Source organism: Aspergillus sclerotioniger, assembly GCF_003184525.1.
Source record: "Aspergillus sclerotioniger CBS 115572 chromosome Unknown BO94scaffold_5, whole genome shotgun sequence".
In the NCBI taxonomy this organism is placed as follows: domain Eukaryota; kingdom Fungi; phylum Ascomycota; class Eurotiomycetes; order Eurotiales; family Aspergillaceae; genus Aspergillus; species Aspergillus sclerotioniger.
The window spans coordinates 823,607-836,289 of NW_020290995.1; the positions used below are offsets into that span (position 1 = coordinate 823,607).

Below are 12,683 nucleotides of genomic sequence, written 5' to 3' on the forward strand. Positions count from 1 at the left end.
ATGTGCCTGGGTAGGGTTTGTAGGGAGAGAAGGGAAAGGGTAATTGATTGATTGATGAGGGTATTATCTGCTACTAATCTATACTATGTACGGTGATGATGTTTATATGGCTACTACTCATTTTGTTTATGTTAAGAGCGATGATGATGTTGATGATGATTAATTACTATTCAAGCAATGTCTTTTTCTTTGGCTTGGGTATTTGGGGTAAAGAATTTAATTTTTCCCTTCGTTTTTGGTAGTTTTTGTTGTTTTTCGTAGTTCTTGTTTTTCTCTTCGACAAAATAAAATCATATGGTTAAGTTGACTGATATCCGACCCCTTATCTGAGTAACTGGACATATCATGTCTACTGGGTGTCAAAGGTAGAAAAAGCGAGGAATATAAGTAATAAATGGCATATGTATTATCCATCAATCTGGTAAAGTACATCATATCACGAAAGGAGAGAACAACGCTGGTATCAAATCTCAAAATATCGATTCAACAGCTTTCATATCCCCCTTGGGGTGTGTGTCATAACAGCGTAAAGATCCCACTCAGTAAAGCTTTATCCCGGGTCGAATAAGTATCGTCATTTCTCTAGTAAACGTCTTCTTGGAGTTCAACGAGGCCCTCAAAACCCACGTTGGGTTCCCAAGGTTCCCCGGTTGTCGAGGTCGGAGTCGACGCGGGGGTCCATCTTGTTGGCGACATTGGAGCCATGGGGACCGGCGGTGCTCTGACCGGGGGCGTTGTAGCTGCTGCTGGCGAGACCCTGGTGACGGGCACGGTTGTCCATGTCGGAGTCGATGCGGGGATCCATCTTGTTGGCAACGTTGGAGCCGTGGGGTCCGGCATTGGTGCTGCCTCCGTAGCCACTGCCGGTGGTGTAGTCGCCGGCACCTCCGCTGTAGCCAGAGCCGGTGCCTGCTCCGCCATATCCGCCAGTGGTGGTGTAGTCACGAGCACCTCCGCCGTAGCCTGCGCCTGCACCGGTTCCTGTGTAGCCGCCAGTGGCACGGTTGTCTAAACGTTTATGTTAGCCCTGTGTCTAGTAGTTGATAGACGGAAGGGATATGTACCTCTGTCGCTGTCAACGCGGGGGTCCATCTTGTTTGCTGTGCTGGAACTGTGAGGTCCCTGGGCTCCGCCGAGGGCTTCGTGACGAGCACGGTTGTCGCGGTCGCTGTCGATACGGGGATCCGCCTTGTTGGCGACATTGGAGCCGTGGGGTCCGGCGTTGGTGCTACCTCCGTAGTTACCGCCGGTGGTGTAGGCGCCACCAGAGGTACCAGCACCGCCGGAGGGGTGGGCACGGTTGTCACGGTCACTGTCGACGCGAGGGTCCATCTTGTTGGCCATGCTGGAGTCGTGGGGACCGTGAGCACCACCCATAGCTTCGTGACGGGCGCGGTTGTCTTTCAAGGGATTAGTATGCTCTCGTGGAGGATAGATAAAGTATGGGATAGGAAGCTCACCACGATCGCTATCGACGCGGGGGTCAACCTTGTTGGCAACGTTGGAGGAATGAGGGCCAGCGTTGGAGGACGAAGTGTTGCTGGACTTGTCGTGGTGGCCAGTCATGGCATCCTTAACCTTGTGCATAAGTCCGGACATGATGGGCAGTAGTGTGGTTCTTGTGAATATGAGTAAATAAATTTGATTGATAGATGAGCTTTGTGAGGTTGGTTGTGTTAAGACAGTTGTTATGTTTGATGGATTGATCAGTCCATCGACGACTGGCTGGGTTTATATAAGGTCTCTTGAATGAAGAGACATGGCCATGACGTAGGCCTACGTACACTGAGGGTTAGCATTGGTGAGACTGGGAGCATTCCCTCACGACGTGCCCTGGTACGGCAGACTCGTTGGCGATTCACTCGAGCGGCTCCTGGGATGACGTTCAGATGTGCTCATGTACTCAGACCTAAAGCAGCGATGGTTCTGGTGCCGCAGGCATCTAGAGCGGCAGGGACAGCTTCATCGATGTAGATCATTTCTCGCCGGGGATCGAGCTGATGTGGCTCCGCATAAGGCCACATTAAGGTGATGGCTATTTTTGTCCCCATACCCATACTACTATGTATGGGGACATGGAGAATCTTGCTGCTAACCTGGTTCATAGTAAAGGAGTCGAGCATGGAGCGAGGCCATTGCCGATCATGACAGCCATGACCTCAGCCTGGTAGACTCGATGTCGTCGGCCAAGCCCGCAATGGGGCCGATGATTGGCCAAGGCATAAGATTTGCGGGGTCAGGGGTGAAAGACCCCACTGCCAAGGCCCACACGCGGTGGGCCCAATGGTCCGCGATCTAATCAGCGCCCGTCTTCGCCCTCCATCATCCATGCACGATCCCCCTGGGGCTTTTGCAGATGGTGAATACCTATACAAAGAAGCCATGTTTCTCAGAGGTACTGTTATGTTATCCGGTGGCTTGTGGCTTGGTCTCGTATGCAGTTGATGTGGCCTAACTGTACGGCAATCACAGTCAGTGTATTGTTGGAAATCATATACGGAGTAGATCCTGCCATCTTCTTACATCACTGATGGTCCGGACCCAAACAACGGCGGGCGATTCCACAGATGGAAGACCATCACTGCCGTTTTGAAACCACACGGGCCGCAGTTGTTCACCCTTGATGATGCAATCTTGGCTAATCCGGCCCATACTACGATGATGATATTCCCGGTGTAGTTGAATGGGGGAATCGTCTAGAAAGGTCTTTGTCCTGTTCCTGAAATAGACTCTCCGTCGACATGGCGTGAATATGAAAGGCTGGATACGTAAGAGGCTGTCAGGTCAGCAACTCATCAGTCAGTCATACTTCGTATGTTGAAGAGATGCATCGCACATCTTTTCCGACTCATTGGCCCGATGAATCAAGTTATCCTGTCCAAGATATTTACTGCATTGTCTCAGCCAAAATACCGAGTTATGACTTGGTACTCCTCAGGACGCCTCAAAGCCTCTAGACCTATCTGGATGTGGTTTTCAACTTGAGCTTCAGAGTATACCCCATAATTTCGGGGGCGGGAGCAGCAGAGTCGGCACAATGAAGTTAGTTCGTCAAAGAATCAAACAGTATCAACATCGGGGATGCTCCCGCGCAGAACAACCACTGGACTGAGATCCTCTAGGGAGGAAACCTAGTCAGCCCCTATTCTCGAGAGCCGAAGCATCAGATCCAGAACTTGGGTCCCGCCAATGCATCCAGACGCCTGCCTGGCACGTGTTTCCGAGTGTACCCTCATAGCGAGTGACGGTTTCTGGTCCTACTCCATCGTTGTCTCACCATGTTCTTCAACGATGGCCGGGGTGATACCTTGTTTCGGCTTCTGGCTCGCGTCCCTCTTCCTCTGGCTCCTCCAACAGCCCTGGTTGCATAGGCAATGTAACAGAAGTGATCTGGTTATTTTTGTCACTCTGAGACTCAATTGAGTCCAGTACCATTCTTACAATGTCTTCGTTCCCATGTTCGATGGCATAAGTGACTGGAGTTAAGCCATCATCATCCTCGGAATTGAGGTCCACCCTGCCGGTCTCCAGCAGTAGCGCAACGACCTTTGCATGGCCTGCTTCACAGGCAAGGGACAGTGGTGTCCGACCACAAGCATCTCGTGAATCAGGATCAATCGCCTTGTTCTCAAGGATTAACTCCACAATCTCATGATGGCCATAATACGCGGCCTGCGCGAGCGGTGTCTGACCGTCATCATCCCGACAGTTGGGATCAGGTATCCCTGTACTGAGAAGTAATTTGACAACATTGTCGTGTCTCGTGAGTACGGCGTGTGATAGAGGAGTGCGCCCATATTTGTCCTTGGAGTCGAGATCTGTCACCCCGAAGTCGAGCAGGATTCGAATGATGTTTTCATGGCCATGATAGGCTGCTCGAGAAACCAAATACATCCCTCGACTATCTTGCGGATTTGGATTGACCCCCCACGTGCTTAGCAGGAATGTGACAACCTCTACACGTTGAGCATCTGCTGCATAAACTAAGGGTGTCAGGCCGTTATAATCCACAGAATCGGGATCAACCTTGCCGGTAGCAAGAAGCATCTTGACAATACCCAGATGGCCGCGGCCTGATGCATACCCAAGGGGTGTCTGCCCCTTAGAATCCCGTATATCGGGACGAACTCCACGCTTTTTGAGAAGTAGTCCAACAACTCTCTCATTCCCATTATAAGCTGCATGCGCAAGTGGACTCGGCCCATATTCATCCCCTGCATTTACGTCAATCCACCGGGCTGATCGGGGAAAGAGAGCGCGAGGCCGACTTCTTTCGAGCAAGAGTTCCACTACACTCGCAGTTCCATATTCTGCCGCAAGGGATAAGGCTGAGCGTCCTTGAACGGTTTGATAGTTCAAGTCGATATCGTTTTCATGTAGTAACGTCTTAACAGCGCTTCGTAGCCCCAGCCATGATCCCCGCATGAGAGCAGTCGAGGGGGTGAAGGTATTAGGCAATGCTGCATCTTTATTGAACCAGAGGCAAAAGCCATCCCCGCGACGAAGGATGTCCACTATTTGCGAGAGAATAGTTGCGTCATCTTCAATAACAGAGAATAAGACATGAGAGCTCCAATTTGTAGCGCAGTACCTGAGGAATGGAGACCGATCAAAGGCGTTCATAAGGGCTACTCGGCTTTGAGAGGCCATAAGAGGGTCTGTGAAATGGAGATACCGCACACAAGCCTCCGCTATTATCCACTCTGACTCATCAGGGTTCAATGACGCCTTCCACCTAAGGTCTAGGTTTGGCAGGCTCTCACCTTCTTTGTACACCAGAAATTCCCTCGCCGTCTGATGTAGAAGATATATCCTCGAGTCGACAATCGTGATGAAAAGGCCACACATTTCTCTAACCGAATGACGAAACCGGTGCACTGGCTCAATCTCGAGACGGTCTTCAAGCGACTTCCTTTCTAACATAGCCATAGCGGTAGCCATGTCCGCGAATGCGAGGGGTGTTTTGGCTGCGACAACTAGATGCAGAAGCCTTCTGGCCCGATTGGGATCCGGGGTTCGGCAGAGAATCCTATCATAGGCGTCGTCGAGCGTCCGCGGCAAATCCTTTATCGATGCACGTATATTGCCCGGGGTGATTGTAATCATATCCTCCAAGGTGTCCATAATGAGATGTATCCACAGATACGTCCGATTCGGGATAGCATTCAGTTCAGCTAGCAGAAGCTGATGCTCTGCCAGGAGTTGTAGTCTCTCTGCAAGCTCCTTTACTCGGTGCTCTATGACCGTCTTGATCTCGCCGGCAATATTCTGTACCTCGTGTTCATCCTCCCCGTGCAGGTGAATGGTAGGGAATTTGTTCTCAAGAGACTGAAAATTTCGTTGTATCGAGTTATATGGTCGACTAGTCAAGAGAAATCTTAGCCTTGGCGGGGCCGTTGCATTTTGGTAGAGGCTGCTCAGGCACTCGGCCAGCTGTGACTGCTCTTCGCTGACACATTCATCCAAGGCATCTAGAACACAAACTATTTGGCCGTCCCGGAGTTCCTTCGCGACGTCGCACAGGATAGACCACAAACTCTGGAATGATTGGTAAATGTAACCACTGTAACCTTCAAATCTGGAGCGGAGGCTGTCTGAGAATAGACGGGGACTTTGCTGGAAGATCTAATGAAGAATGCAGCACAAAGCGCCTGTAAGGGACTTCTGGTCCTCGAAGTCATCCTTGAAGAAGAAGTAGCAGATAATAGTGGTCCTTGAACTAAGCAGAATCTCATCCAGCAGGTATCTTGCCAGGACCGATTTGCCACACCCAGGATCGGCTCATACCCAGAGAAGTCCCGAACCGTTGCCTTCCTTCCAGCTTCGAAAGAGGCGGTGGTTAGTGAACCACTGACAAGTTCCCCCCACCCGCTGTGGATTTCGGTTTTTTGCGTCTCGATAATTACACATGTGCAGCCGCATCAGGACGTTGGATTTCCACTCTGGGAGGGGATTTTCGTATCCCGGGGACGGTTGCAGATCTATAGGGAGGTTAGTTAATCGCGGCTTTATTGACCCTGCGAGAAAGGTGAGCATAACACATACAACGGGGCTCCATGTACAGCAGAATTTCTTTTGCTAACGCTGCAGCTGCAGCTGCAGCATAAGCATGCCAGGCATCGTTCTTGTGGGAGTCGCAGTAGTCAGCGATCCCACGAATGACAACACATTGAAACTGATTCATTAGCCCAGCAGCCTCCATCTCACAGCATATCGCACCACCAGATTCCCTAGCTAGTCTGTCCCGCTTTTCGCCATCCTTCATCACACGATTTCCCGATGCTATGAAGCCATAGAAGACGTGCGATTCATCCGATGGCGTTCGTCGCACTCGTTGGACAGCCTTAGTCTTGTCACAGGAAGCACAGGTCATCCCATCGTGGACGTGGATGTATTCTGATGGAAACAAAATATCTGCCTCCGGTGGTGGCCTTCGATACTCCTCCAGTCCAAGATACTTCTGCAGCATGTCCGACAGAAACTCTGCAATCCGGTTCGATCGTATGCGATGATCCGACTCCATACTTGTCATCATACCCCGCCACTCAATGGGTGGAGGGCAAAGCATTCCTTTCCTCTTGAAACCGCTCGTGGTTTCCTTTCCCAAATCATATACGACTACTCCGCCCAGAGTGCCTTCGGGGGCGCTTACAACCACATCCCCGAGACGAACATCATTTGCGTTGCTAGGGATCCCCCCGCCAATCCCCACCAGTAAGCGAAGATCAACCGCAGGAAAAGATCGCAATAGGTGGATGGCGACGGCCGCTGCTGACACCGTTCCCTGCGACCCCTTTGGCAGTGACGCGAGCACTACATTGTGCCCACTCAGGGATCCTAGTATATATGTGTTCAGGTCTTGTTTGTTTCCCTGTAGCCTTTCGTGTTCCTCATCAAGCATGTATCGAGCTGCACTCAATTCGACTTCGAGGGGGCATAATAATGCAACCGTGTATGCCTCGTGGTAAAGACGCCGCTTCAAAGTGTTAGGCATCGTGCCTCTATCCGCCACTGATGTATAAGCACGAGGACAGATTTATCGGCAGTGAGGAAGCTGAAGACATATTCAAGGTCAGTTTGCGACGGTCCGTCTCTTATGAGGTGCGGGGAGGAGGGTGATAGATGAGCTCAGGCTCGCGATAGTAGCTCGTGCATCCAGCGCACCAATAAACGGTTGGGATCCCGGTAAATAGCCTAATATGGCATAATTTCTCGTATCCCATAACTTTCCCGGATATAAAACAGATGCCCTAATTATATATGCAGGAGGAAGGTCGAACTATGGAAGGGCATCCGAGGACAGAGAGCTACTGAGATGATATCTTAGCGACCAAACCTTGTTTATACCAAAGTGTTCCGGAGGAGGTCAGCGATCTGCCAGAGAGTATGCTGATTGATGCAATTGGGTGATTGACTCGAATAACCCTGGTAGACGAGTAGTTTATTGTGCTGCCCTGGAGGGGACAAAAATGGATGGACCGACTCAACAAGGAGCGAAAGTTTATATCTCGGAAGATGTATCATGGAAAGAAGCTGTTCCCATGTGCCTTGATGGTGTTCCAGATAGAGGGTCACTATCAGGCCCGTGATCTATGTTGAATCACTTCCGGTATTCCTCTGCTACACCTCTGCAAGGCTTCGCAAGCCAAGAGGTGGGAGGGGGCCCATGCGTCCAGTCATTTAGTCGCCTAGGGAAAGGGTTCCAGATGGGCTACTTCAGAGTAACCATGGATACTCTGCGGCACAAAACTCCTGTGCTCTAGATCCATCGCCTTGATAATTCCCATCATCACGGGAGTGCTCACGGAGGTTTAGTCTGTATCGCAATAACCAAGTTAAAGACTTCTTGAAACGGTTTCCATTTCTGAGAGCTGTATCAAATGTGCAAATGACATAGAAGAACGAAGTTCAAAGAGATGAAGTTCGGCGATGAGGTTCGGAGACTATTGATCTGGCGGGGAGGGGAGAAGGCGACCCTTGACCGCCTTCTGCCCAATAGGCAATACCAACAGCCACGAATGACCACAAATGATTGTCCCCAACTAGTCCTATTCCCTTCTGAGGAGCACATCATACCACGTCGTGGCAAACTTATCGCCCAGCTTCCATGAGGGAGGGTTCATGGCAAGAGCCTATTGAAAGACACCATGAGTTCTCTATACTGTACGACCAGGTTACCTCCGCGTCACGAGTGGTGTGATTTTCACCAGCAATTAGATATATATCAGGTCGCCCGAAGGGTTCATCGCACTCTAGGTGGGTCTGTTGGCATCTAAGCCCCTCTGTGGTCAAGCTGAATGTTTCATCGTGACCAAACCAGATCAAAGTACGTGGAAATCAACCGAGTTGAAAGAGACATGAGACGGATTAGAGTTCTGGCAGAGACAGACCAGTGAAGACGGGATTCACCAACCACAGCATTTGCCGGCTTGTTGATCCCCCGCGACTTGCCCCGAGCTCCGTGTGATGAATCCACTCCTTATCTCTCCCTTGAATGCCGTCTGGCAGGCGACTCGTAGGATGCGGCTTGTTGGCCAGTCGTGTCAAGACTCAGGAGGACCTACCGAGATCCCAGCTTGTCCCATCGTTCCACCTCGACTAAGCAACTAACCCAAGTTTGACAAAGCGGACGGCTTGTTGACCGCTAGACGCAAACTCTTTTAATCTTTCTCCAAAGACCGTATCGACTATCTCTTCATTTCTTCATTTTGCACTGTCATTTACATTGAACCGAATGAAAATATGCGACTCAATTTCAGTCAACCCCCTACGCCGGCGCTGAGCCGTCAAAACACAACTTTTCTCGCCAATGCCAATCATTATCGCTCCGGGACGCACCCACATCTGCTGACGAGTCGAAGCAAGCCTCGAAGGTAAATGACCTCAACTATTCCATCAGGTAATACTATAGCATAAAACTAAATGTGCTGATAGATGGCCTTTGGTGTTTCGATTCATAAAAGGAGCCATCCATGCGGCCATTTTGCTGCCTGTCTTCTTACACGCCGCATTCACGGCCTTTGTTGTCTGGCTTGACCAATGCGTCTTTGATACTGTTGGACTGCCAAGCAGTATTGTAGGTGTCCTTCAGGTGGTGTGTTATGATGCATTCAATCTGATCATGCAACCGTAGATCCCCTCCTTGTCTATCGTCGTGGGTTTGATGCTCGTTTTCCGAAACCAGACTTCTTACAACAGGTTCTGGGATGGCCGTAACGGAATGAACACGATCTACACGTGCATTCGAAACCTCGTTAGAACTATCGTCACGAATGGTTACAGCACTGCCGGTCCTCCCACTGCTGCAGAAAAGGAGGATATCGAGCGGACGATCCGAATCCTCTTGGCGATTCCCTTCGCAGTCAAAAATCACCTTCGCGCTGAGTGGGGAGCAGCCTGGGCTTTGGGAAGTGATGTAGCCGAGAATGGTGTCGCGGCATTCAATCCGGACTATGCAAGTCTACTTCCAGCTGGACTGGTGGGCCACGAGGATGAGGGGCTGGGGTTGCCGTTTCAACTGACCTTCTTCGTGGACGGGTTCATCAAGCGAGGAGTGGAGCGTGGCTGGTTCAATGCTCCCGGGGCAAGTCAAATGCAGGCTCAGTTGAATGCTTTGACAGATGCCTATGGGAGGATGGAGACGATCAAACTGACCCCTATGCCGGTTGCGCATCTGTAAGTGTATCTTCTTTGCCAATACTAGCGTTCGCTCTATATTGCCCCCTGACTATTCTCACGCGAGCTCACATTTCCAAGGATTCACCAAAAGCAAGTTCTCGCCCTTTTTGGCTGTATCTTACCCTTCGGCATGGTCGACGATATGGGATGGTGGACCGTTCCCATGGTCAGTCTTGTTATCTTCACCCTGTATGGCATTGAAGGCATCGGTTCCCAACTGGAAGACCCCTTTGGATACGACCGCAATGACATCAAGATGGACGCCATCGTCGGCGACGCCAAAACCGAAATTGAAGTTGTATTGGCCGAATGGCGAAGACTGATGGCATCACTCGAGTCGGGCTCGGGAACGGAGCATGGCGATCAAAATGGCAACGGGCTGATTTCGACCGAGGTCAAGGAGGGCAAATTTATGCAGCCTGACATGTTCCTGAAGAATCGGGCGAGAGCATCAGGCCGATAAGTAGACATATTTGCTTGTTTTGTCGCAGAAACTGGACGCAGTGGAGACTCATCAGCGTGAAAAGGTGGAGACGTCGCAGATCTAGCTCCGCTAACAAAGGACTATGGCATTAGGACATCTCGGTTACAGAGATCGACGAGCCATCAACCTGTCAAGCACTCGGGCGATTTATTAGAGAATTCCCTCATCGCGATCGTCAGGGGATATCTCCATATCGCCAGTCGGATCATTGTTCGGCCAATCGTGTGCCGTCGACATATCGAGTCTGTAGTATTTTCTTTTCTTTTCTTCTCTTCTCTTTTCTTTTCTTTTCTTTTCTTTTTTTTTTTGCGTGTGTGAATAGCTCTCCTTCCTTTACATACTTGCGATATCATGAACATATAAGCCGCTTTAGTTCCTCTAAATCCCTCCTACCATTTCCGCAAGTCAATCAATTCGTCTAACTACAATCTCCATCTCCACCTCCTTTTAACCACAATGAACCTCCTCCCAATACTCCTGCTCTACCTCACCACCCTCCTTCCCTTCACAACCGCCTTATCCCCCACCACTCTCCAAAACTGCCACACCCTCGAGCGCCTCAACAATACCATCCAGCGCGTATCCCCCCTCCTCGATAGACTCAGCACCCCCGCATCAACAAACAACCTCCACTCCATTAAAGCCCTTCTCGCGTCATCCCACGAAAAAGTCCACAGCCGGTTAAGCAACTGTTCAGATGCATCTGTATCTATGCCTACGAGGAGCGCGTTAGAGCAGAACGCAAAAAGAGCTGATGACGGGGAGTGCAGTTTGATTGACGTGTTAGATCAATTGGTGGATACTCTCGAATGCGTGGTTAGTTTTGCGACGGGTTTGTTGGGGACGATTCTAGATGGGGTTTTTGGTCTTTTGGAGGGGGTTGTTAGGGTTGTTGAGAGGTTGTTGGATTAATATTTTATGACTCTGTGGCGGGGATGGGGATGGGATTGTGTGGGTGGATTGTCTGAGTTCTATCCGTGTATATAAAGTTGTTTGGATTGTTGATATGCTTTTATGTGATAGAAATGTTGTTACAGGGGCGCCTCCAGCGTAAGTACGCCGTCTAATATAGAATCCGGATTCGCGTACTCCAGCACCTGTGACACGGCTATTAGATCGCTTCCGTACTGCAGGCTTCGATCTTCCTCGGGCTTGGCCACGATGATCCGATGTCGGAAAACTTTCTTTGCTGCTAGAGCGACAATCGAGGGCGTGAGATAGTCGATTCCGTGTAATACGGCGAGGAGACTAACACGTCACGTCAGTTACTGTTATGGCTTAACATGGTAAGATAGACTCACGTCGAGAACAACTTGAAATGTAGATTCGACCGCGTAGATATACCCCCCGACACTGCGCGACTGAGTCGAAGAAACACGACAATGTCTTGTTGATACCGGGTTATATCGGCGCCTACACTCACCGAGTTGCTTAATCGGTGCAGTTTGTCGAGGAGCTGGTAGTGTTAGTAGAGATTAAGGAGGCTTGGGGGAGAGGGGAAAAGCTACCGTGCGGTCGATATTCGGATGGCTTTTCTTCATCTGAGCATCTGTTTTGTGGATGACGGATGAGGCGGACATTTGTCCGTCGGATAGCCAGTCATTGGTGTCTTCTAGGTAGACGTAGCCGTCGGGGGTGTCATGGAAGTGGGAGATGAAGATATAGTCGTTCTGGTGATGGATTAGTGCCGCTGGTCGTATTGGCTGGGGGCATTAGGATATACTAAATGAGGGTTCAATGGTTGGTCCTGCTCTGTGTCGCGCACTATCAGGGGTAGGAATATGAAAGTGGCTGGTGCTTCCAAGATTCCCGCTTGAGTGGTGAGTTGCTTCGAGTGCATTAACTGTGAAAGGTGATCAATACTACTGCTTGCTACTTCCATGCATTCATGCTAACCTCGAGAGCTTCACGCTGTATGTTGTCGTTCACATGGTTGAAGTTCTTAGCGATCACGACGTTGACGACCTGCTTATGCTGCAAGGTACTTGATCCGAAGCGACCTTTGAGATCTCGGAAATCATGAAATGAGGATATCGTCCCGGACTTGTATTGTTAACTGGATCATATCGTTGAGTAGGAGATCAGCAGGGGACATACAGACGCGGTGGTCATCCGGGAGCGCGAAGGACGGACATTGCTGCTCCGGTGAGCCTCGGGAGGGAGTAACTCGGCGCAAAAGTCATCAAAGGACGTAGCACTGGAGCAGTCCAATATACTGTAGGAGAGGCCGAATGTGTTGGTGCATATCTGGACTGTCAGTAGTGTTGAGGACGATGTCCCGGGATCCAAAATACCAGGGCGAGCTCCTTTGCGACGTCATGGATGTTAGCCTCGGTAGTGTCAATACGGCAGTGTTCGTGGACCGCGAGACAGAGAAAGAGAGCGACTTCAAGATCCGACAGTTCCAGGGCGAGACCAGAAATCTCCGCGTTATCCTCCATCGTCGTCCCCTGCATCAATAACAGTCATGGTGGCCCCTGGTGTGTGCCTGGCTGCCACTAAGAGCATTGAAACGGGAGCG

The 12,683-nt window shown here is 50.4% G+C and overlaps 7 protein-coding genes across 7 annotated transcripts; 2 read left to right on the forward strand and 5 right to left on the reverse strand.

Moving 5' to 3' along the window:
• Positions 1–592: 592 nt before the first annotated feature.
• Positions 593–1,747, reverse strand: BO94DRAFT_323100 (uncharacterized protein). Its single transcript, XM_025606913.1, has 3 exons — positions 1,461–1,747; positions 1,065–1,400; positions 593–1,008 (listed from the first exon to the last, which is right to left on the reverse strand). Exons 1-3 carry the CDS (start codon positions 1,597–1,599, stop codon positions 617–619), a joined length of 867 nt encoding a protein of 288 aa, XP_025470931.1. The 5' UTR covers positions 1,600–1,747; the 3' UTR covers positions 593–616.
• Positions 1,748–3,654: 1,907 nt separating this feature from the next.
• Positions 3,655–3,894, reverse strand: BO94DRAFT_448337 (ankyrin repeat domain-containing protein; the record flags this gene model as incomplete). Its single annotated transcript, XM_025607528.1, has 1 exon — positions 3,655–3,894. A coding segment is annotated over one exon (240 nt), but the record flags the coding sequence as incomplete, so codon positions are not given.
• Positions 3,895–3,933: 39 nt separating this feature from the next.
• BO94DRAFT_459222 (ankyrin repeat domain-containing protein) lies at positions 3,934–4,425 on the reverse strand (the record flags this gene model as incomplete). The annotated part of the gene is made up of 1 exon (XM_025607832.1): positions 3,934–4,425. A coding segment is annotated over one exon (492 nt), but the record flags the coding sequence as incomplete, so codon positions are not given.
• A 1,567-nt stretch (positions 4,426–5,992) lies between these two features.
• Positions 5,993–6,994, reverse strand: BO94DRAFT_459114 (5'-methylthioadenosine/S-adenosylhomocysteine nucleosidase family protein; the record flags this gene model as incomplete). The annotated part of the gene is made up of 1 exon (XM_025607827.1): positions 5,993–6,994. The coding sequence occupies one exon, from the start codon at positions 6,992–6,994 to the stop codon at positions 5,993–5,995; it is 1,002 nt and encodes a 333-aa protein (XP_025470934.1).
• A 1,748-nt stretch (positions 6,995–8,742) lies between these two features.
• BO94DRAFT_582569 (bestrophin family protein) lies at positions 8,743–10,141 on the forward strand (the record flags this gene model as incomplete). The annotated part of the gene is made up of 4 exons (XM_025615483.1): positions 8,743–8,873; positions 8,935–9,076; positions 9,134–9,675; positions 9,757–10,141. 4 exons carry the CDS (start codon positions 8,743–8,745, stop codon positions 10,139–10,141), a joined length of 1,200 nt encoding a protein of 399 aa, XP_025470935.1.
• A 477-nt stretch (positions 10,142–10,618) lies between these two features.
• Positions 10,619–11,074, forward strand: BO94DRAFT_553991 (uncharacterized protein; the record flags this gene model as incomplete). The annotated part of the gene is made up of 1 exon (XM_025613685.1): positions 10,619–11,074. The coding sequence occupies one exon, from the start codon at positions 10,619–10,621 to the stop codon at positions 11,072–11,074; it is 456 nt and encodes a 151-aa protein (XP_025470936.1).
• A 64-nt stretch (positions 11,075–11,138) lies between these two features.
• Positions 11,139–12,603, reverse strand: BO94DRAFT_510403 (uncharacterized protein; the record flags this gene model as incomplete). Its single annotated transcript, XM_025609733.1, has 7 exons — positions 11,139–11,410; positions 11,464–11,618; positions 11,671–11,832; positions 11,886–12,005; positions 12,059–12,205; positions 12,260–12,409; positions 12,457–12,603. 7 exons carry the CDS (start codon positions 12,601–12,603, stop codon positions 11,194–11,196), a joined length of 1,098 nt encoding a protein of 365 aa, XP_025470937.1. The 3' UTR covers positions 11,139–11,193.
• Positions 12,604–12,683: the final 80 nt, after the last annotated feature.